The sequence below is a fragment of the Tenrec ecaudatus genome, chromosome 11 (assembly GCF_050624435.1).
Source record: "Tenrec ecaudatus isolate mTenEca1 chromosome 11, mTenEca1.hap1, whole genome shotgun sequence".
In the NCBI taxonomy this organism is placed as follows: domain Eukaryota; kingdom Metazoa; phylum Chordata; class Mammalia; order Afrosoricida; family Tenrecidae; genus Tenrec; species Tenrec ecaudatus.
The window spans coordinates 23,199,885-23,225,140 of NC_134540.1; the positions used below are offsets into that span (position 1 = coordinate 23,199,885).

General features: G+C 43.1%; 1 protein-coding gene across 1 annotated transcript in view; it reads right to left on the reverse strand.

Annotated features, from left to right (window-relative positions):
- The window catches only part of PIBF1 (progesterone immunomodulatory binding factor 1), a 271,604-nt gene that overhangs the window by 233,687 nt on the left and 12,661 nt on the right, over window positions 1-25,256 (reverse strand). The window contains exons 3-4 of the mRNA XM_075562981.1: window positions 16,586-16,686; window positions 3,725-3,923 (exon numbers count right to left, since the gene is read on the reverse strand). Of these exons, the coding sequence (XP_075419096.1) occupies window positions 3,725-3,923; window positions 16,586-16,686 (300 nt within the window). The remainder of the gene's footprint in view (window positions 1-3,724; window positions 3,924-16,585; window positions 16,687-25,256) is intronic.

The window sequence follows — 25,256 nt, forward strand, 5'->3', positions numbered from 1 at the left end:
GGTGAGGAACATGCAGGACAGGGCAAGGGTTTGTTCTGTTGCACATGGGGTTGCAATGAGTAGGAATCTACGTGATGGCATCTACTACTAACAACAACAAAAGCAACAATACCATTTGACTAACCCATTCATATAGAGCAAGACTGATTTTCAAGAATAGAAGGCAATTAATTATACAACTAAGACTAAGCAAAGTCAAAGAGACTATTCAATAGGCATAATCTCACAGGGGAGTCCTGATGGTGGAGTGATTAAATGTTGGGCTCTAAACAGTAAAATCGGCATTTGGAAACCACTAGCCACTCCAAGAGCGAAAGCTGCTGTCAAGGGTTACAGTGTCAGAAACTCAGAGGGGTAGTTCTATACTGTACTAGAGCATCTCTATGAGTAGGAACTGACTTGAGGGCAGTGATAATCTAACAGAGGTGTCTGGTAGCATGGTGGTTCCACATTGGGCTAATAACTGCAATGTCTGCAGTTTGAAACCACCAAAGGATCCTCGGGAGAAAAAGGAGGCTTTTTACTCCAGTGAAAAGTTAGTCTAAGAATTCTACCTTGACCTATAGGGTGACTGTAAATCAGAATCTATTGGACAGCACAGTTTATCATCTCATACACTCTCTTGTTGCTATTTTAAGTGTTATTGAGGCGGTTCAGATTCACAGAGGCCGTATGTATAAGCTACTGAAACCCGGACAGGACTTACACCATTCTTGCCACGGCTCTGATGTTTGACCCTGTCCCAACCACCTATGTCAAACCATGTGTTTGCAGGTTCTTCTTTTCAGTGAGCTTCTACTTTCCGAACATGATGTCTTTTTCCAGGGGCTTGTTCCTCCTGATGATCTACCATTCTTGCTGGTGTTTCTCCCAGCAGACTTGTTTGTTCTTGTTCATCCGTAATCACTCTCCAGCTTCCAAACACGAGGCGATTGAAAGCATCATGCCTTGGGGCGGGGCACGTTGTTCTTCAAAGTACAATCTTTGCTTTTGAGCCCTTTAAAAAGGTCTGTGCCAGTAAAACTCTTCCATGCAATTTTCTTTTCTTGCTTCTTCCATCATTGCACTGGGGGCTCGTACAGCTCTTATAACATTCTATACATCAATTGTATCAAGCATATTTGTACATATGTTGCCATCATCTCCAAGATATTTTCTGCTTGAGCCCTTGATAGAAGCTCCTCTTCCCCGCTCCCTCCCACCCTTCTCTATCCTTGATCAATTATATACTGTTATTTCATATCTTACACTGTCCTTTGTCTCCCTTCACCCACGGGCCCGTTATTCATCCCCTTAGTGAGGGATGGGGGGCCCTATATATTCAATATTGTGGTGGGTTCCCCTTTTCTCACTTTCCCCCCACCCTGATCATGCCCTACTCTCATGATGTTGCTACTCTCATTACTGTTCCTGAGGGGTTTAATCTTTCCCGAATTCCCTGTGTTGTGAGCTCTTATCTGTACCAGTGTGTGTTCTCCGGTCTAGCCAGATTAGTAAATTTAAATTAGAACTGGGTCATGGTAGTGGGTGGAGAAGTATTCAGGAACTAGAGGAATGATGTGTAATTTGTTGGTGCTATACTACACCTTGGTTAAATCATCCCTTCTTTATACCACTTCTGTGGGAGGATATCCAATTATCTACAGATGGGCTTTGTTTGGGTCTCTACTCCAACACCCCTCTTTTGCATGGATATAGTTGTTTTTGGATCTTTGGATACCTGTTGGCTGATCCTGTTGACACCTCATGATCACAGGCTGGTGTGCTTCTTCCATGTGGGCTTTGTTGCTTCCCTGTTAGAGGGCTGTTTGTTTGACTTCAAGTCGTTAAGACCCCAGGTTCTATATCTTTTGATAGCTGGGCACTATCTGCTCTCTTCACCACATTTGCTTATGCACACATTTTGTCTTAAGCGATAATGTCGGTAAGGTGAGTATCAAAGATTGCCAGGTTATCAGAACCAAGTGTTCTTGTGTTGAGGCCCAAAGTCCATCCGCTATCTGAATACTTGGCATATAAATATATGTACATTGGCCTCTATCTCTTTTATTATAAATATATTTACATAGACACATTCCTATAGCTATTAACTCTATAAATAGCTTTTGCTTCCTATGTCTTTCCTCTATTTCCTTTCACTTTCCTCTTATCCCACGATTATGCTCACCCTCCATTTGGCTCTCAGAATTTTCTCTAGGATACACTGCTCGTGATCAAGCCCACCCAGCATTATATGACCTCCTCACCATCAATTTTAGATCTCTTGTTGTTCCCTTTCTCTGAGTTTGTTGACTCCCCACTCCCCCTCCTCGCCCCCTACTCTTCCATGTCGTCCCTGGAACCACTGGTCCTAGTTTTCTCCTTGGGACTGTACATCCTGCCTCTTATGTAGACAGACATGGGGCAAAAGAAAGAGATAAAGAAAAACAAAAAACCCAATTAAACAAACAAATAAACAGGTCAAAACAGGAAAATAAAAAAAACAATAGACAGTTCCAGGTCTATTTGCTGACCCTTAAGTATGCTTTCTGATCAAGGCTGATGAGGTGGCAAGCCCTGTCTCCCAAGTCAGAAGTCTATTTTCAGGATTCCTTGAGGACTTGGTTACTTTGCTCCCCTTGCTGCCCAGTTGCACTCCCTTTGCATTTCATAGCACTGTGCATAGGGTTGACCAGGTACACTTCCCACCCAATTCTCCAGTGCTGTCCTCTGTAGCACTATGGGTCAGTGTGGGAATGTCATGTCTCATGGTGGGGTCAGCCATGGTCCTCTCTATGAACTGGCTGCTCTGAGCAGGGAGGTCATCCCTGGGGCTTTGTGGGCCAGGATGGGGCTCTCTCTCTCCCCCTCCTTTCCTCGCTCCCTCCCTCTTAGTTCATTCATATGTGGTCTGGACAGACCCGCTTCTCCCCTGGGCTATATTTTCAGTGTTGCCCTCTGTATTGCCTTCTTCTAGGGAAGGGGTTACTGTAGCTCAATTTGGGCTTCTCTGTTAGTTCACTGCTCCATGCCAGAGTATTGCCCTCAAGGCTTGGCGCTCTGGGGTCTGGTCCCTCTATGCCTTTCCTGTGGAGACACAAGCAATACCCACCCTCGGGTGTGTTAGTGTCCTGTTCCCCATCACTCTTGTTTTCTTTTATCTTTCTTTCCCTGAGTTGGGTCACCCATTTAATTTTCTAACTGCTGCCTCCAGTGGTAGTGATTGTGGATGCAAGCAAACATGAAACCCTTAAGAATGTCAGTGTTTTCTTTATTTTGACGTTGCTGGTTCAGCCGTGATGATTTTTGTTTCCTTTATGTTGAGGTGTAATCCATAGGCTCTGCCTCAGTAGTGCGCAAGTCCTCTATGTTTTCAGTTAGCAGAGTTGTGCCATGGGCATGCTGTCGGCTCCTCTGGAGCCTTCCTCCAGTCCTGAAGCTGTGCCCTTCCTCACTTAGTCCAGCTTCATGGTCACTCGCTCATCATACAAACTGCCCATGTAATGAAAAGCTACAATCCTGGCATACACCTTTTTTGACGTTACATGTCTGTGTAATGAAAGGCTACAACCCCGGCATACACCTTTTCTGACGTTATACTATATCAGATCTCCTTGTTCTATTGAATGACTGTCTCTTATTTTAAGTACGCCATAAAAACATTTATCAATTGAGTATTCCAAAAATATCTACAGAGCTTCAAAGGGTACTACACAAGTTGCATGCATTTAGTCAGGATACTTACAGACACATACTCGGGAATAGAAAGCTGATCTTCCGGGAAAGCTTTCAGTTTCATATATTGCTCTTCTGCCAACTCAAAGTCACGCAGATTTCGACGAACATCTCCAGCCTTCTCTCTTAGCTGGTGATTCGTCTCTTCTAATTGCTTTTGTCTCAGTAAAATAGTTTCCATTTCTTGTTTCAATAGTTCTTGATATTTTCTAAATTAAAAGAGAATTTACAACAAAGTTAAGAAACTTTTGAGATTTATATTTTATAGTAATAGAAAATTCAGAAAAGTCCAGCTAAATCCTATTTAAACAGATAAACATAAAATAACAATTCTATACTGATCATTAGGTAGACATATTGTAATTAAAGAGAAAATTGGTATGCTCAAAAATTATATTAAAACTTAAAATGGTAAAATTATACACTTCCTCTGCTTGAGGCTTAAGTCTCTGATATCTCTTTTGGACCCTACCCATTAAAAGAATTTTCATTATTGTTATCCAAGTACTTTAAAGAGTATTTCTTTTTTTTTTTTAAAGCATATTTCTTTAAGATGAAATAGTCAACCTTCATCGGCCATCCATTCAAATAATCAAGGAATGTAAACAGAAATCAGTACTCCCAAAGACTAAGTATATCTGGTGCTGTTGCCCTTGGTTGTCTAACTGGAGATCTGGAACAGGAAGTGACAATCCCTGTCCCCCCTCATTTTACTCTATCAACATACAAATATGCTATTTCTTTAATCTTAGAACAACTGAACAAACGAAAGAATACAATTATTGACTCCTTCTACCACTCCCTTAATTGTCCTCCCACTTAGCAAAGCTTCTCAAAAGTTATCTATAGCTTTATCTCGGATTCCTTTCCTGCGCCACCCGCACCCTCTCAACAAAGTCAGGCGTGCTGGTGGTAGGATGCTCAGTCAGCAGTTTGAACCCGGCAGCCGCGCAGAGGGAGAAAGGTGTCGCGGTTACCATAGTGATGCACAGCTTGGTAAGCCTATGGAGCAGTGCTACTCTGACAGTGAGTTCAACTACCGAATGAGGAAGGTCCCCAATGAGTGTCAGGCAGCTTAATCCAACGATCAGTTTTTAATCCTTTTCATCCACAACCAACTAATAGCATTTGACAAAATGACCTCTCTTTTCTCATACATTTATCTAGCTTCTAAGATACCCTCTTCATTTTCTACTGTTTTACTGGTGGTATCAACACGGTCGCCTTTTCTGGTTTGTCTCAATGTTGACAAACCTGGGTCATCTTCTGTGGGATTCACCCCCACGGTCAAACAGGTCCTTAGGAGTGGCGTGTACAAATTGAGGGAAATAAAGAAGACTGAAAAGGAGGGCACATGGGCTCATCTACAATGGTGGAATCAGAGCAAGAGAGAGAGGGAGTGCGAGTTTATTTAACAAAGAGTATAATGTAGTAGTACGGAGACATGCAAGTCTCTAGCAGGTACATAGTATGGGTGGCATCTTAACCTTGGGATGTCCCCTGAGCTCACCAGGGCAACCCCGGAAGACAAGTATCAAAAGGAAGTCACTTCTCCTTGATCTGGAAGGACAAAAGAATCTGATTGCATTTAAAGGTAAGGATTCTCCAGCTGCATAGTGAGCAGCAGGGGGCTCCCATGGAGGGCTATTGTAGGGAAATCTTTCTGTCTACAGATGTGTATTCGACTTCATCTGTCTTGGAATGGTGGGGTGTTCCTCCAACACCAGAACTGGTCTTCCATGCCCTGTGGTTACGAGCCCAGAGATTAGGCCACACACACTCTCCCTTCCACGTCCTCTGTTTTCCACTGTCTTCTCCACCTATAAATACTTCCTTGGGGAACAAATCCAGTTTCATGACTTTAAACACTATCTATAAATCTAATGATACCCAGGTTTATATCTGTAGGCCAGATTTCTCATGCGTCCAAAGGGATATCACCTTCCACTGCAGTTTTCTCTGAGAATAATTCCATCCTTTCATTTATTCAGACCAAAAGTGATGGCACCATGCTTGACTGCATATTTTATGCAAACCCCAGATTGAATATACCTTCAGTTCAACCTTCAGAGTAGATTCAGAAGCCAATCACTTTTCACTATCCTCAGCCATCATGAGAATTATTCTAACAGCCTCCTCAGTGCCATCTGGGCATCACTCAATCTACTGATGAATCATTTAAAGACTCAGAGTAGAAAAAATAAGAACTCAAAACACATTCACTCCCATTGAGTCAATTCTAACACAGTGATCCTATAGGGCAGTGTAGAACTGCCCCGGTGGGTTTCCAAGACCATAACTTTTTTTTAAAGACAATAACTCTTTACAAGAGTAGAAAGCCTCAGGGAAATTCAACACTGCTGGACTGCAGGACAGACCCACAAGGTTTTCAGAGGCTGCGGGCTTTTGGCTTACCACAGTGTTGGCTGGCTAGGGCTGGACCTTAGCCCTGCCACTGTCTCCGCTGGAGCTGGGACCATTTGTAGCCCTCAGGAGGGCTTAATCTCAACACAGCAACAGCCTGCCTCTGGGCAGGGACTACACCCTTGCAGCCCCACGGGCTGGGATCAGGGCTCAGCAACATTGTTATTTTTGTTTCCCTCTCTTCACTCTATTCCCCTACAGTCTCTGCGGGCTGCATAGGGGCTTTTCCTCAACACAGCCACAACTTGCGGCTAGGTCAAGGACAGGACTAAACCTTTGCAGGTACATTGGCAGAGATAGGGGTTCAGCTACATTATTACTTTTATTTCCATCTCTTATCTCTATCCCACCAAAGTCTCAGCCGGCTTACTTTTAAATTTTTTTCCTCTTCTTTGTCTCTTTCCTGTTCTCTCACACTCCACCGCAGACCTCCAGACCACTCCCTGTAGCCTAGGGCATTTACACCTTCCCCACACCCAGCTAGGTGAGCTCCACCAGGGAATACAAATTCCTGCCTGTGTGCATAGGGAAGCACTTATTTTTCCTCTGTTGTCCCATGTGAATGAAGGAACTTCCTCCCGCCTACCTTAGTGCCTTAGGCCTAAGGCAGCTCAGACAACACTTGTCAATGTTCCAAGCTGCAGGAGGAACCTCTGCCCAACCTCCACAACACCAAAACAGGCAACCCACCAGCCTTCTGGGGCACTCCCCTGAGAGGGAAGCCACAGGAGGATAAAGTGGTAGGTTAATTCAATAGTGAAATTAGCTGTAAGCAGTTCGAAGAAGCATTCCTATAAGCCTCCCAGAGAGAGCCAATGCTCTTTGACTCCCTGGAAAATGGTACCTGGCTCCTCTAAAACAACACAGTGTAAACAGCCATCAGCCCCAATGATATCAACGAAAAAAAAAACAGGAGAAAAGAAAGGCAATGGCAGAAGATGTCCTGAACATAATGACATGCATAGAAGAAGCAGACATTGAGCTGCCACAGAAAGAAATGTTCAGAATGCAGCTTGGAATTATACAGGATTTGAAGGAAACAATACAGAAAAAAGATGAAGTGATAAAGGAGATAAAGTGCATACAAAAAAGGGAAATACAAGATCTTAGGGAGGATAATAAAAACCAGTAGCAGATACATGGACCTCAAGAATGGACTGGAGGAAGCAGACAACCACACCAGTGACTTGGAGTACAGCCAAGCAGACTTTAACAAATGCGAACAAAAATCTAATAAGATCATCAGAGAAGCTGAAGAAAACCTAAAAGTGATGTCTGATGCTATGAAGAGGAACAACATTATAATTATTGGCCTACAGGAGGGAGACACAACAAAAATAGTGAGAGAATTCTTGGTGGAAAACTTCCCCAGCTAAATGAATGAAAACCAGGCAACCATTCAGGAGGCTGAAAGAACACCAGCTAGAATGAATGCTAAGAAGAAGTCACCAAGGCACAGAATAAACTATCCAGCTTTGAGGAAAAAGAGAAAATCATGAGGGCAGCTAGGGAAAAACAAGCAATCACATATAAAGGTTCCCAAATAAGAATATGCTCAGACCTATCAGCAGAATCTATGAAGAAGAGGAGAGAGTGGAGTAACATATTCCAAAAAATTGAAGGAAAACAACACAAACCCTAGAATACTCCACGCAGTCAAATTATCGATTAAGATAGATAGAGATGGAGATCAAGAATACGTTAGAAGACATCCAGCCCTACAAAAGATCCTTGCCGACCCAGTATGGGCAGAAGAACAACACTCACCAAGCATAAATAAGAGACCACCACATAGAACAACCTCAACCAGAGGGCAACAAAGAGAAAACAGACCCAAAGATAGCATTGGCTTATGGATGGAAAGAAGTCAACAATGACACGCCACATACGTACACACACTCACAACACACTAATGAGAAAGGAAGGTAGGAAAACACCCAACATAAAAGGTATAAAATGACAGCACAGAGTCCGTAGATGAAGACAATAACCCTGAATATCAATGGCCTGAACTCAGGCATTAAAAGACTGAGGCTAGTAGACTGGCTTCGAAAACAAAACCCATCAATCTGCTGCCTACAGGAGACACAACTCAATGCTACAGACAAAAGTTGGCTGAGAATCAAAGGCTGGAGAAAGGCATACCAAGCAAACAGCAATTTAAAAAAGGCAGGGGCTGCAATCCTAATCTCAGATAAAATTGACCTCAAAGTGAAAACCATAAAAAGAGATAAGGAGGGACACTATATAATGCTCAAGGGAATGATAGACAAAGAACCACTAAGCATTGTAAACATATATTCCCCGAATGAGTCGCACTGAGCTCTTTGTACTGCTTTATAATTTAACTGTTCATTTCTTGTGTTATATATCTATCTTTATAAATATATATATATATATATATATATATATATTTATCAGCAATCTGGTTTTATCTCTCTAGAGAACCCTGTATAACAAAACGATGTACCAAAACTTAAGGGACACAGCAAACATATATTCCCTGAACGAGAGACCCATTGAATACGTCAAACGCTCCAAAAGATGAAAAAAGAAATCCCAGTCTCAACAATTATAGTGGGTGACTTCATTACACTGCTCTCTGAGAAAGAAACTCAAGGAAATAACATGGAAAGAAACTCAACAAGGAGGCTAGAGATCTAAGCACTACAATTAGACAATTTGACCTGATAGATATTTACAGAGTTTTCATCCAAATATAAAAAAATTCACATTCTTTTCATATCTGCATGGTACATATTCAAAGATAGACCACATGCTGGAGCATAAGGCAAACACACATAAATTTAAGGACACTGATGTTATACAGACCTCTCTCTGACCACTGTGCCATAAGGCTGGATATGAAAAAAGGAACACACAGAAAACAAGAGCAAACAATTGGAGAATGAATAATGAGTGTGTGCTGGTACAGATCAGAGACGAAATTGTCAAATTTCTAGAAACCAATGAAAATGAGAACACGACTGAGATAGTTTATTGTGCCAGCCGGGCCGATAAACACAAGTGGGATTAAGTGAAGGGCGGAGAGATAAAGGGCTCAGTGAGCCCTGTCTTTCTTGTCTCTCACTCTTTAATCATGGAACCAGTGTGCAGCTACCTTGCTTGTTCTGTGCCTCTATTTAAAGGGCACACTACCTGTGGGGCGCCTAGCCTGTGAACTGTGTCGCTGTAACTTGAGGTCCCTATAAGACCACACGATTGAAATTTACATCTCCGGAGCTGAGGACTGACAGTTGGTGACCTGCCTTGCTGTTTGCTGCCTGTGCTGGGATAGCCTAGCTCTCTCTTTCTACAGTGGACTACCTGACGGCCCTCAAGACTTGAAGGACTACCACTCTCTCACAACTCTCTCACGGGAGTGAGTCGCACTGAGCTCTTTGTACTGCTTTATAATTTAACTGTTCATTTCTTATGTTATATATCTATCTTTATAAATATATATATATATATTTATCAGCAATCTGGTTTTATCTCTCTAGAGAACCCTGTATAACAAAACGATGTACCAAAACTTAAGGGACACAGCAAAGGCAGTTATAAGAGGAAGATTCATAGCAATACATGTGTACCTGAGAAAGGAACAGAGACTCATGATTGATAAGCTTGCACAAAATTTACAACAAGAGCAGGATCAGCAGCACAATGGTACTAATAGCAAAAGAAAAGAAATAATAAACTCCGGGCACAGATTCAGGAGAGGGAAAATAAGAAAACTATGGGAAAAAAATTAATGCTGCTAAAAGTTGGTTCTTTGAAAGGATAAACAAAATTGACAGCTGGCAAACCTAACCAAAGAAAGGAAGGAACAAATTTCAATAGCAAGAATAAGGGATGAAAAAGGGGACATTCTAACAGACCCTAATGAAATCAAAAGGATAATTACACAGTACTATGAAGGATTGTACTCCAATGAATTCAACAACTTGGAAGACACAGATTCTTGGAAAAACAATCCCTCCCTAGATTTTCCACAGAGGATGTCAAGAATCTTAACAGACCCATAGCAACAGTAGAAATAGACAAGGTTACCAAGGAATTACCAACAAAAAAATCCCCTGGACCAGATGGCTTCACTGGAGAATTCTACCAAGCATTTAGGGAAGAACTAACACCAATCCTACACAAACTCTTCCAGAACACAGAAAAAGATGGCAAACTCCCGAACAACTTCTATGAAGCTAGTTTAACTCTGATACCAAAACCGGGCAAGGATCCCACAAGAATCAAGAACTACAGACCAATATCACTAATGAATATTGATGCAAAAATCCTTAACAAAATATTGGCCAATAGAATACAAAAGTATATAAAATAAATAATTCACCATGACCAAGTGAGATTCATATCAGGGATGCAGGGATGGTTTAACATATGGAAGACCATTAATGTCATTCACCACATTGATCTAAAAAACTATAAGAACCAAATGATAATATCGATAGATGCAGAAAAAGCATTCAACAACACCCAACACCAATTCCTGTTTAAGACACGAGAAGATAGGAATGGAAGGAAAATTCCTCAAGACAATACAAGCTAAATATGAAAAAACAACAGCCAATGTGGTAGTCAATGGAGAAAAGACTAACACAATCCCGCTGAAAAAGGGGACCAGACAAGGATATCCCTTGTCTTATTTAAGGATATCCCACTCTTATTTAATATCGTGCTGGAGGTTTTAGCTAACAGCATAAGGCAAAGAAAAGACATCAAAGGTATTCATCTGGTGAAGGAAGAGGTGAAACTATCGTTATTTGCAGATGATATGATTTTATATATGGAAAATCTCAAAAGCTCCACAAGGGGAGTACTGGAAACAATAGAGGAGTTTGGCAGAGTGGCAGGATACAAGATCAGCAAACAGAAGTCCATCGGACTGTTATACATATCAGATAAGACCACAGAAGAGGAGATCAAAAAGGTGGTACCCTTCACAACAGCCAAACACAACTTGAAATATCTAGGTATATATCTGACTAAAAGAACAAAAGATCTATATGGGGAAAACTACAGAACACTATTATAAGAAACCAAGAGCAACTTCAACAAAAGAAAGAATATCCTATGCTCGCGGATTGGAAGACTCAATATAGTCAAGATGTCAGTTCTGCCTAATGCACTATATAAGTTTAATGCAATCCCAATACAATTACCCTCATCTTTCTTCAAAGAAATGGAAAAACTGATGACCAACTTCATATGGAGAGGGAAGAAGGCCAGAATTAGCAGAGAACTCCTCAAGAAGGACACAGTGGGAGGGCTTGCTTTACCTGATTTTAACACACACTATACAGTCACAGTTGTCAAAACCGTATGGTAGCGGTACAATGACAGATCCTCAGACTAAGGGGAAAGAACTGAAAACCTAGAAATAAAATCATCAGCATACAGACAACTGATCATTGATAAGAGCCCCAAAAATATCCAATGGGAAGCAGATGCCCTATTGACAAGTGTTGCTGGAAAAAAAAAAACGGATATTTACCTGCAGAAAGATGAAGCAAGGCCCTTACCTCACTCCATGCACAAGAATACACTTAAGGTGGATCACAGACCTTGAAGTGAAACCCAAAACTATTAGGGCCATCAATGAGGGAAATGGGACCAACTTGAGAACTTTGGCACAGGGAACACACAGGCTATCAGAAATAGGGAAGGACACACACACAGAGGAGGCACAAATTGACAAATAGGATATACTGAAGATAAAACACCTGTGTACATCGAAAGAATTCACCAAGAGAGTAATAAGAGAGTCTACGGACTGGGAAAACATCTTTAGTAATGACACATCAGACAAGGTCCTTATAACTAAAATCTACAATACTCTGCTAGCTTCCGAAAAGGAAAAAAACACTAATTTCCCATTGAGGAGGTGGGCAAAGTTCCTAAACAGAAGTTTCACAGGGGCAGATATCTAAATGGCCAACAAACATGAGAAAATGTTCCCGATCTTTAGCCATAAGAGAAATGCAAATTAAAGCAACACCCTCAAAGATAGCCCCATTCAAAAAACATAAAGCAACAATTGTTGGAGGGGCTGTGGGAGACAGGAACTCTCATCCACTGCTAATGGACCTGTATGTATGTACTGCCACTAAGGAAATCAATCTGGTGATACCTAAAACAGATGGAAATCGAGTTACCAAAACCCAGCAATCCCCCTACTGGCCATATACCAAGAAGAGGCAAGAAACAAACCAGGGTCAGTCATCTGTGCTCCAGTGTTCATTGCGGCACAGTTCACAATTGCAAGGAGTTGGAAACAACCCAAATTTCCATCAACTGACGAGTGGATTAAAAAGCTGTGGTACATACATACAATGGAGTACTACGCATCGCTAAAAAGCAGTGATGGCTGTATGAAGCACATCGCTGCATGGGAAGAACTGGAGGAAATCATGCTAAGCGAAGTAAGCCAAGCACAAAAGGACAAAGTACAACAGGAGTCTGCTGAGGTAAGCTTTTTAAAAAAATGCAAAAGGGGCATAGGGAAAAAGCTACTGTATACAAACATTCCTGGGGTGAGGACCAGGTAGTATGGCAGGGATGAGACCAAATACAGGGATACATATTGTAGCCAACTAAAAAGGAAGTGGGGAACAGAAAAAATAATAACAAAAAAAGAAATGGGTAGCGGGGCACAGTGCACTAACCTGCCCAAAGGGAGGGTATGGTTTACATCGCCACAGGGAAAGAGGGACCAGACTTCAACCCAGTGCTTCAAGGAGTGAATGTAACATTCTTGAGTGGAGTAGGGAACCAGTGGAGAGGTCTGAGGGGCCGGTCTCAATCCCAACTACTATGTGGACAGCTGCCTCTTCCCCAGAAGAATTCATTTCAAAGGACGGCACTGAATATGCAGCTCCGGGAGAGGGACATATCTGATTGGAGCACACGGGTGCTGATGAAGGGGGAGGAAGAGAGACTGGAATACAACCTGACCCACCAGGCCTTGAGGATGATGTTCCTGATTACAGCAGCCACTCCACAGAGAGGACCACATGGCCAGCCCCACTATGCGACACGACGTCACTAACTGACCCATAGCCCTACAGGAGACAACAAAGACATAGTGTGGGAATTGCGCCCCGATCTGATCCCGTCACACCGAGGCAAAACACTAAGGGGTTGCAACAGAACATCAAGGGAATGGAGCGGTGAGGTTCCCAGGGAAATGCAGAAGGTGGACTTTGGGGCTAGGTCTTGTTGCCCCAACAGACTGGACTGGAAAACACTCCTAAAGGCCAACAGTCCTTGAACTAACTACAAGCTTTTCTCTCTTGTTGTGTTTCCTGTCATTGGTTTATTGTTGTTTTATTGTATATTGTTGCTTGGTCTTGCTCTGTCTTGTTTTTGTGCATGTTATTATCTCCGTAGGTCTGTCTAAATAAGATAGGCTGGATGAACAACCTGGAGGAGAAAACAATGGGACCGACAGTTCCAGGGGGACATGGGAGAGGGGAGGTCGGGGGAAAGGTAGTGGTATTAACAAACCCAGGGAAAAGGGAACAACAAGTGATCCAAATAGGGGGTGAGGAGGGTATAGAAGTCCTGGTAGGGTGTGATCAAGGGTAATGCAATCAAGAGGAACTAATGAAACCCAAATGTAGACTGAGCATGATTGTGGGACAAGAGAAAAGTCATAGGAAATAGAGGAAAGAGCTAGGAGGCAAAGGGCATTTATAGAGGTCTAAATAAAAGCATGTACATATGTAAATATATTTATGTATGAGGATGAGGAAGTAGATCTATGTGCATATATTTATAGGTTTAGTATTAAGGTAGCAGATGGACACTGGGCCTCCACTCAAGTACTCCCTCAATGCAAGAATACTTTGTTCTATTAAACTGGCATTCTATGATGCTCACCTTCCTGACACAACCACTGAAGACAAAGCTGGTGAATAAGCAAACGTGGTGAAGAAAGCTGATGGTGCCGGCTATCAAAAGATACAGTATCTGGGGTCTTAAAGGCTTGAAGGTAAACAAGCGGCCATCTAGCTCAGAAGCAACAAAACCAGATGGAAGAAGCACACCAGCCTGTGCAATTACGAGGTGTTGCAGGGATCAGGTATCAGGCATTATCAGAATAAAAATATCTTACCATAGTGAATGAAGGGAGAATTGTGGAGTGGAGACCCAATCCCCATTTTTAGGCCACTGAACATCCCCTTGCAGAAGGGTCTCGGGGAGAAGATGAGCCAGTCAGGGTGCAATGTAGCAAAGATGAAACATACAACTTTCCTCTAGTGCCTAAATGCCCCCCCTCCCCACTATCATTATCCCAATTCTACCTTACAAATATGGTTAGACCAGAGGATGTTCACTGGTACAGATAGGAACTGGAAACACAGGGAATCCAGGGCGGATGATCCCTTCAAGACCAGTGGTGTGAGTGGTGATACTGGGAGGGTGGAGGGAAGGTGGGTTAGAAAGGGGGAACCAGTTACAAGGATCTACATATAATCTCCTCCCTGGGGGACGGGCAACAGAAAACTGGGTGAAGGGAGACGCTGGACAGGGGCAGATATGACAAAATAATAATTTATAAATTATCATGGGTTCATGAGGGAGGGGGGAACGTGGAGGGAAGGGATAAAAATGAGGAGCTGATGCCAGGGGCTTAGGTGGAAAGCAAATGTTTTGAGAATGATGAGGGCAATGAATATACAAATGTGCTTTACACAATGGATGTATGTATGGATTGTGATAAGAGTTGTATGAGCCCCTAATAAAATGATATAAAAAATAAAATAGTAGAAAGCCTCATCTTTCTCCCTCAAAGGAGTTAATGGGTTCAAACTGGTGACTGTACGGTTAGCAACCCATTATGCCCTCCGTGTGTCTTCCAATATGATAGTGACAAATAAGTCATATGGTATTTTTTGTTTTGTAAGTCAGGATTCTTTTTATGGATTTGATAAATCTTTGTTCTCGATAATTAAACCTATTGAGAGGGAGCTGGATTTAGGGACAGGGAGGGTTGTCTCCCCAATGCTTGCAAAGGCCCACATAAAGGGTTGGAAAGAAACCAGGTACTAATTGGACACCTTGAGAGACCCAAACAGGGCATGCACAGACTAGGACCCCATAGCACAGGTGAAACCTACAGCCTAGCCTTCACCTAGGCCCTGACATCACTCAGGTGGGCCTAAACTCAGCCAATGGGGCCAACCCATCTATACCTTCAACCACGCCTCCCCAGCCAGAGGTGTTAAATACGCCCGCCCCCCCCCCCCCCCCTTGAGGGAAGGCCAGGTCTTTCACTCTGGCCTTGCTCAGCTGTATGCTGTAAAACTTAACAGTGTAAATGGAGGGCCACCCTCTTGCTCTCTTGGACTCCGGGGGTTCCCTAGTTCCACACATGTGCGTGCTCTTTTCCACATGGTTTTTCATACCCATTTGTGAACCCCAGCATGGCTTCCATTCGGCATGCTTTCTAGAAATAGTGTGTCTCTTTTTAAGACTGTAAAGCCTGAAACTTTTCCGTTCCTTCATAAAAACTCACTTGGATTACAAATGTGCTTCTGTGGTGGAAATTCTTTCAGAGCCACGTAGCAAGAACCGAGGTTTACTGCACTCCAGAAACCCAACATTATTATGTCTACATTTAATTTAATCTTCTAAGTCACTTGATCTTTATTGGATTCTAAAGAATTAATTATGGTTGTTTAAAATTTTTTTTGTAATTTAAACTTCTCATTGTCAATTAGGTGCAAGTGTACAGAGCAGATCATTAGTTTTACAGTCAACAATTCATACACCTTTGTTTCAAATTCACCATGGCAATCCCCTCACTCCATCATCTCAGATCTTACTTCCTCCCTGTGTTTTCTGTTTCCATTCTGTGTCTTGCCTAGTCTTTCTTTGTTTGCCCAGGGGGATTTAACCATAATGAAGCAATGTGTCTTCCTTGTATTTATGTTTCATTTTAAACTAAACAAGTGTGTCAGAAGCACAACTGGCACAGACATAGTTGAGAGCAGTGCCCAGGTGGCTGATGAGCAAACACACCCAGGAGCTGGAGAAAGCGGCGAGCAGACCTGCAGTTTCTGAAGGCAGGTGCACTCACGGCGCCGTGGGGCACCGGCAGCATCTTTACAGAGCAAATGAAGACAGTTCATCCCGAGAGCAGGGAAGGGGCAGGCAGACCGGAGAGCTGCCACTGTCGCTGATGGTTTACCATCACACTGGCCAAAACGGGTTTCTTGAATGATTATTGAATTCTGACTGATCATCTTGAAGTACAATGCTCATTTTTTTGTATTTTGTATACTGCATCAAGTAACCTACATTTGGCTGGCCTGGGTGCAAACACTATCACCATCACTGACTTGAACATCTCCCTTATTTCCACTGATGCACATGAATAGGCTGTAGCTGTTAAGTAAGCACGGTCGCTGCTTTCAACACTTCTTACCTGGCATCCTTCTGCTGAAAAGTCAGCTGGCTGTCCAACCGCAATGCTAGCAGCTGCTTCTGGTGAAGAGCATCATTAAGTTTCTCTTCCAATTCTTCAATCTAAAGAGGAAAGGGTAAATTACAAGGCCGCTTTTCAAACTTCTTGTAAAGAAAGGCCTATTTTCAAAAATACTGAACGTATTTTTTAAAAAGCACTTAGAGGAAACAAGCCCAAACCAAATAAGGTCTTCTATGGGGTGGTGGTGGGAGGGCAGGTCTTACCAATGAGTGGCAGCCACAAACAGTGTTTTCTCAGACGGTCAACAACCACTGGGACTTCATGCTGGCGCCTTCCCTAGGGTGCTGGCTCCAGCCCAGATCAGCATGTCTTTACCACTTGCTGCCATCATGGGGACGGGTGGGAACCCGAACATTACAAAGCTCTTTTAGAGAGGCCCCTCAGAAGCAGCTGGCCAGCTCTTTCTCCCATGGAGCCACTTGGTGGGTTCAAGTTGCCAACCTTTCTGTTAGTGTGGTAGTTATATAATCATTTGTCGATTTGAGGATTAGGAATGGAGGGGTGGAGTCTCGCCTGTCAATCAGATCATAGCCAATGAGGCCTCTGTGTGGGCATGGCCTTCTCCTGAGAAGTCTGGGGAATTGGGTATCTATTTCCTCCTTGGAGGCAGGGCAGACTCTCTCACTATTTCACTTCCTGGCCCTAGGAGACATTGTGGCTGACAAGACACATGGAACTACCCAGGGCCCTGAGCTGGACAAGCTACATGGTTGCAACCAGACCTCAGAAGCCGGAGAAGCCACCTGCCGGAGAGAGACCCGTCAGCACTGAGATGCTTACAACACCACTGGACCCAAAAACTTTCCATCCACTGGCTTCTGATCGTGCTGCATTTGGCTTCATTGCATGGGTTTTGTGAGTCTGAAGATGACTTTATAGACTGGTATCAAACATATGAGCTAATATCAGACTTATGGCCTTGGACTGAACTGGGTTGGGATGCTTTCTTAATGTACAATTGCTCTTGTAAATCAACCACTTCCTTATATACATATGTGTGTCCAAGGATTTGTTTCTCTAGTCTACCCAGACGAACACAGTTAGCAACCAAGGTGTAACCACCAGGGCTCTTTTCATTAAAAACAACAACAACAACAAAAAAAACTTAAAACCAAACTCACTGTCATTGAGTCAATGCTGACTCACAGCGACCCTATAGAACTACTCTATGTTAGTTATAAAATTGTCAATTTAAGGATTAAAAGTGTAGGGATGGAATCCAGCCTGTCAATCAGGATATAGACAATGAGGTTTCTGGGAATTCCAGTATTTCTTCCTTGTAGGTGGGAGACTCTCTACGCACATCCTGGGAAACCATGCAGAGACCCCTTCCAGCGCAGAGATGTTTCTAATGTCACTGGATCCAAAGATTTTCTACCCACTGGCCTGTGATCTTCTACATTTGGTGTCATTGTATGTGTTTCGCGAGTCTAAAGAGGACTTTATAGATTGGTATTGGACAGATGGGCTAATATTGGACTTATGGACTTGATCTGGACTGGGTTGTTTTCTCAATGCTCAACTGCTCTTGTATATAAATCTCTTATGTGTGTCCTTAGATTTGCTTCTCTAGTCTACCAGGCTAACACATGCCCCTAGGGATATCTGAGACTGTCACTCTTTAATGGAGTAGCATGCCTCTTCTTTCTCCCATGGAATAGCTGGTAGCTTTGAACCACTGACCTTGCCGTCAACAGCCCAACAAATAACCACTAAGCCACCAAGGGTGCTGTCATTAGTCATTAGGGAAATACAAATCAAGTCATCATACAATACAGTCACATACCTGTAAAATGGCTAAAATTAAATATGGATACTAGAAAGTGTTACAAAGGTGTAACTACTATATAGGACTACAAAATAGTTCCATTACTCGGCTATAAAAACATATATGTCCACCCAAAGATTCATAGGTTAATGTTCATACCTTTATCTACAATAGGCTTTATTTACAGTAACCAAAATCAGGTAAATAGATAAAATGAATTGTGAAATACATAGAGAATTCCACTCAATGGTAAAAAGGTACAAACCAGTGATTCACCCATCAGAGAAGATGAATATCCAAACTTAAATAAGTCAGACATTAAATACCTTATTTTTATATTGTCTGAAAACTTCAAAATGGAATTCAAAAAAAGGCAAAACTAGGTGATAAAAGCAAATCAGTGCTGCTGAGTAGGACAACTAGAAACAAGCAGACATACCACATGGTCTTGGTTTCTCATGCTCTCAAGCAAAACAAACTCCCTGCATCGTCAACTACTCCAACTCATAGAAACCCTGGGCAACTCAGAGGGCAGGGTCGAACTAGCCCTTGGGTTTCCGAGACTAACAATGCCACAGGAATAGAAAGCCTAGGGAGCAGGTAGTTGTTTCAAACTCCTGACCTTGCTGTGAACAGACCAACGCATAGCCACTATGCCACCTGGTCTCTTTTTCATGCCCTAGAAGATGCCATATTAAAAACAAAAATTGTTGCTGTTGGGTGCCATTGAGTCAATTTTTTAATCATAGTGTGGTAGTTACATAATCTGTCAATGTGAGACTTAAGAGTGAAGGGGTGGAGTTTAGCCTGTCAATCAGTTCACAGTTTGATGACCTTATTTGGAGGCACTAAGGAGATAAATAGGTCTCTGGAGGCAGGACACAAGCTCACTTCCTGCGAGACATTACAGAAGACTAACATTGATGCAGCCAGAACTCAGAGGGCTGGAGAGCCATGTGGAGACCCCTGCCAGCGCCAAGATGCTTCCACTGCCACTGGAGCCACAGACTTTCCACCCACTGGCCTGTGATATTTCTTCCTGCATTTGATGTCACTGAATGTGCTGAGTGAGCCTGAAGAACAATTTATAGACTGGTAACAGACATATGGGCTAATATCGGATTTATGGACTTGATGTGGAGTGGGCTGGTTTCTCTAGTCTACCCAGACTAACACACATAGCTACCCTACATTACACAGTAGAGCATTCCTATAGAATAAAACCATGCCCATAAACTTCTTTTTCTATATAGAAACTTTGTTAAGTTTTATACTTTTTCGCTCCAGTGTTCAGGTCTATGGTCTATTTGGGGATATTTTATACAAGGCACAAGGCAAGGTTACCAAAGGGGAAAAACTAAGCTCATTGTCATCGAATCATTGCAACTCTAATGACCCTACATGATTTCTGTGACTGTGACTCCTACAGAAGAAGACAGCTTCCTCTCTCTCATGTTGGGTGGGTGGTGGTTTTGAATAGGCAACCTTGTGGCTTTCAGCCCAATACCTGACCTATAGCCACTAGGGTTTCAAGAGGTTTATCTTTTGGCATATGGATATCTAATAGTTCCAACATAGCTGCTGAAAATTTCTCCTTTCTCGATTTTAATGATCTTGGCACATTGTTGAAAATCTATTAATAATATAATTAGGAGGCCATTTGGGACTTGTATAGTCTGTTCCATTCATTCATATGTATATCACTCTACCAATACTAAACTTTCTTGATTACTGTAGCCTCATAGACTGTCTTGCAATCATGTAGTACAAGTCTTCCAACTTTATTCCTTTTCAAGATTATTCTGGCTGCTCAAGGTTATTTTGAGTAACCATATAAAAAATCCAGTAAGTCTGTCAATATCTACAAAAGAACCTGCAGAGTTTTTGATTGGGATTACCTTGACTATATGGATCAATTTAAGGAGAAATGATACCTTAACACTATAGTCATGAACAAGCAAAATATCTCCACTTAGCTGGGTCTTTATCAATTTCCCCCAGCAATGTTTTGTATTTCTCAATATACATCTATTACAGAGTTTGTTAAACATATTTTTGATGCTAACTTAAATTTCCAATTGTCTGACGCCAGTAAATGGCAATGCAACTGATTTTTATATGTTGACCTTGTCTCCTGGAATCTCGCTTTAGTCACTTATTAGTTCTAAGCACCATTTTTTGTAAATCCCTTGATGGTTTTATACATACACACCAGGCATCTGTGAATACAAGAGGTCTAATTCTTCCTCTCCACTTTGTGTTGTTTCTCATGTAAAATTTTAATAAAAATCCCACCAGGGATTTTGGGAGACCTTATATGTAGAAAATGCTAAAAAATAAGCTGGTCTGAAACGCATGTGGAAGATGCTGAAGAAAAGTAAAACAAACAATTGTTAACACAAAAACATGAGCACAGTGGAAGAGATGAGTGAGAAGTTCACTAAACCCATTATGTCTTCCTGAACATATAGTCAAACTGTATTCCCAAGTCCTTTGTCAGATAGGCGAAACCATGTGACTAGCTTTTGTCAATGGAATAAGGGAGAAAAAAGCCTAATTAAAATTCTAGATGGCTAAGAGTAGATGAGTTTGGCCATCTCAGCTACGACTACTGGTCTTTCCCAGTCTGGAAGAAAGGGATGAGACGCTTAGAAACAATTAGTGCAATTAACTAACGGGCCACACAAGCATCAGTTTCCACATCCTTGAGACCAGTACTGGTGCCAGGCTACCATTACAAACTGCTCTCTCTGAATGGAATCACACAGAAGGTCCTGAATAGAATAAGTGAAAAAATGTGGAACAGAACTCCATCAGTGACAAGGCTTACTGCTCAAGTTCCTAATTGGTGAGATCCCAAGACGATGCCTTTAAGTTAACTTTCAGATCTGGAACAGAACTCAACTGTGTGACTCAGTTTTCACCCAAACAACAGACAGGTCTATATCAGATGAACAATAACCCTACTGAGATACAAACACCTTACATCAGTGGTTCTCAACCGTCCTGATGCCACCACCCTTTCATACAGTTCCTCATGTTGTGGTGACCCCCCCAACCACAGAATTATTTTCAATGCTACTTCATCACTGTCATTTTGCTACTGTTATGAATTAGGCGACCCCTGTGAATGGGTCATTCGACCCTCAAAGGAGTCGCATCCCACAGGTTGAGAACTGCTGCCTTAGATGATCAACCATTTGAGATGAAAAGGGCATCATTCACCCATGAACAGAGATCAGAAAGGATAGGAAAGAAGCAAGAAAGTATGGGAGACAGAACTGCGAAGCTATTCCCCACAATGACACCCCCCCAGAATAATGCCGAATCTAAGGTGCTGTTTACAAGCACATGGTCCCCGACTGTATACTACACGCTCACTACACAGCTGCCTGAAGGTTATCAGCGACCTAAGGTAATCAGGCCTTACTGTCTGTCCCACCCAAGACAGGCACAGAAGGACCCACTCCCTTCTGATAAGTATAATGGACTGTTCCCCTGAAGAAGAACCCAAAGACACCTCAGGTCACGCCAACTCTGGGAGCACCAAGGTTACCCTGCCACCTGGACTCTAGAGCCTGCCTAGCTTGTTACGTGTATGCCATCCGATCACACTTGTGCCTATTGTACAACCCCTTCCTATTACGCATGTGGTTATCTGTAATCAAGGGACTGGCATGCCCCTAGAATGTATATTAGCCTTGGTTGGAAATATATTCTCTCTCCCGGCACGGATCTAGCTCCTGAAGTCATGATGGTCCCAGAGGTGAGCACTCACATGCTTTCTCTTTCTGATATATCTTTAATTTTATCCCCCAATTATACAACCACCACTTGGACCTGTTCAATTGTGGAGGCTGATACCCCACACTTTGGTGACTGAACAGGGACCAAGGGAAGGTCTCCCAGAGGAGAAATTATCACTGTGCAATGGTTGTGTAACCCCATCAGACGTGGAGTGAATTGGGGAAATTAATTGAAGTAAGGATCTGGTTAGGGGATCAGCAGGTAAGTCGCAGCAGCAGCAGCAGCAGTAGTAGTTTCAGTAGTTAGTAGTTAGTAGCAGCAGTAGCAGCAGTAGTAATAGAATAAGCATTTTTTTTTAACAATTTATTGGGGCTGATACAATTCTTTTCACAGTTCATACATATACATACATCAACTGTATAAAGCACATCTGTACAGTCTTTGCCCTAATCATTTTTTTCTCTTTTCTTCTTTTACATTTTATTAGGGACTCCAACAACTCTTACCACAATCCATACATATACATACATCAATTGTATAAAGCACATCCATACATTCCCTGCCCCAATCATTCTCAAGGCATTTGCTCTCCACTTAAGCCCCTTGCATCAGGTCCTCTTATTTCCCCCCCCCTCCCCTTTACCCCCTCCCTCATATGCCCTTAGTAATTTATACCTCGTTATTTTGTCATATCTTGCCCTATTCGGGGTCTCCCTTCCCCCCTTCTCTGCTGTCCCTCTCCCAGGGAAGAGGTCACATGTGGCTCCTTGTAATCAGTTCCCCCTTTCCAACCCACTCACCCTCCACTCTCCCAGCATCGTCCCTCACACCCTTGGTCCTGAAGGTATCATCCACCCTGGATTCCCTGTACCTCCAACCCTCATATGCACCAGTGTACAGCCTCTGTCCTATCCAGCCCTGCAAGGTATAATTCGGATCATGGTAGTTGGGGGGAGGAAGCATCCAGGATCTGGGGGAAAGCTGTGTTCTTCATCGATACTACCTCACACCCTAATTAACCCATCTCCTCTCCTAGGCCCCTCTATGAGGGGATCTCCATTGGCCGACACTTGGGCCTTGGGTCTCCACTCTGCACTTCCCCCTTCATTTAATATAATATATATATACACATACATATATACATATACACATATATACACATACATACACACACTTATATCTTTTTTTTTTTTTTGCATGATGCCTTATATCTGGTCCCTTGGGCACCTCGTGATCGCACTGGCCGGTGTGCTTCTTCCATGTGGGCTTATTTGTTTCTGAGCGAGATGGCCGCTTGTTCACCTTCAAGCCTTTAAGACCCCAGACACTATCTCTTTTGATAGCCGGGCACCATCAGCTTTCTTCACCACATTTGCTTGTGCACCCATTTGTCTTCAGCGATCCTATCATGGAGGTGTGCAGTCAATGATATGATTTTTTGTTCTTTGATGCCTGGTAACTGATCCCTTTGGGACCACTCGCTCACTCAGGCTGGTGTGTTCTTCCATGTGGACTTTGTTGCTTCTGAGCTAGATGGCCGCTTGTTTATCTTCAAGCCTTTAAGACCCCAGTCACTATCTCTTTTGATAGCCGGGCACCATCAGCTTTCTTCACCACATTTACTTGTTCACCCACTTTGGCTCCAGCCGTTGTGTCGGGAGAGTGAGCATCATAGAGTTCCAATTTAATAAAAGAAGGTATTCATGCATAGAGGGAGTGTTTGAGTAGAGGCCCAAGGTCCTTCCGCCACCTTAATACTTGACCTATAAATATCGACACAAAGATCTATTTCCCCAACCTCCTATATATATTTGCATGTACATGTCTTTGTCTAGACCTCCATGAATGCCCTTTGACTCCTAGCTCTTTCCTCCATCTCCCTTGACCTTCCTCCTGCCCTACTACCATGCTTCATCGCCACCTGGGCTAGAGTATACCTCTTCTCTAAGCAACCTTACCCTCGATCATTTCCCATCAGGCCTGCCACTCCCCCTTCTCCACCCTTTGGGGTCCCATGTTTTTCCCTTGTCCCTGGGTTTGTTAACACCACTTCCTTACCCCCCCTATCCCCCACCCCAAGTCCCCCCGGAACTGTCGGTCCCGTTGTTTTTCATCCAGATAGTTCATCCAGCCTGTCCTATTCAGACAGACCTGTGGAGTCACTAACATGCACGAAAACTAGACAGAGGAACACAAAGCAACAGTATACAACCAGACAACAAAACAACCAAAACAAACCACTGAAAAAGAACAGAACAAAACAGTTCACAAGAGAAAAGCTTGTAGTTAGTTCAGGGATCTTTGCTGGCCCTTAGGAGCGTTTTCCAGTCCAGTCTGTTGGGGCACCACGCCCTGGCCCCAAAGTCCACTTTCAGCATTCCCTAGGGACCTTGCCACTCCATCCCCTTGCTGTTCCGCTGCACTCCCCCAGTGATTTGCCTCGGTGTGGTGGGATCAGGTCAGGTGCAATTCCCACACTGTGTCTCCGGTGCTGTCCCCTGTATCGCCCTTAGTCACTGAGGGGCATCATGTCTCATAGTAGGGCCAGCCATGTTGTTCTCTCTGTGGACTGGCTGCTCTACTCAGGAACATCATCCTCACGGCCTGGTGGGCCAGGCTGTGCTCCACTCTCTCCTCCTGCCCCTTCATCTGCTCCCGTGTGCTCTGATCAAATATGTCCATCTCCCATAGCTGCAGGGTCAATGTCGTCCTTTGGAACAAGTTCTTTTCGGGGGAGGGGCAGGAATCCACTTAATTTATGGTGCTGGGGCCAGCCTCCCAGACCTCTCCACCGGTTCCGTCCTCCACGCCGGGATATTGCATTCACACCTTGCGACACTGGGTTGAAGTCTGGTCCCACTTTCCCTGTGGAGATATAAACCATACCCTCCCCTTGGGTGGATTAATGCCCCATTTCTGTCATGCTGATTGTACTTACCTCAGGGGACTCATGTTGTACCTGTCCCTTTGGGTCTGGCTTACCTCGCTTAACATAATTCCTTCCAGCTCTTCCCATGAAATAACGTGTTTCATGTGCTCATCGGTGCTTTTTAGTGCTGCATAATACTCCATTGTGTGTATGTGCCAAAGTTTGCT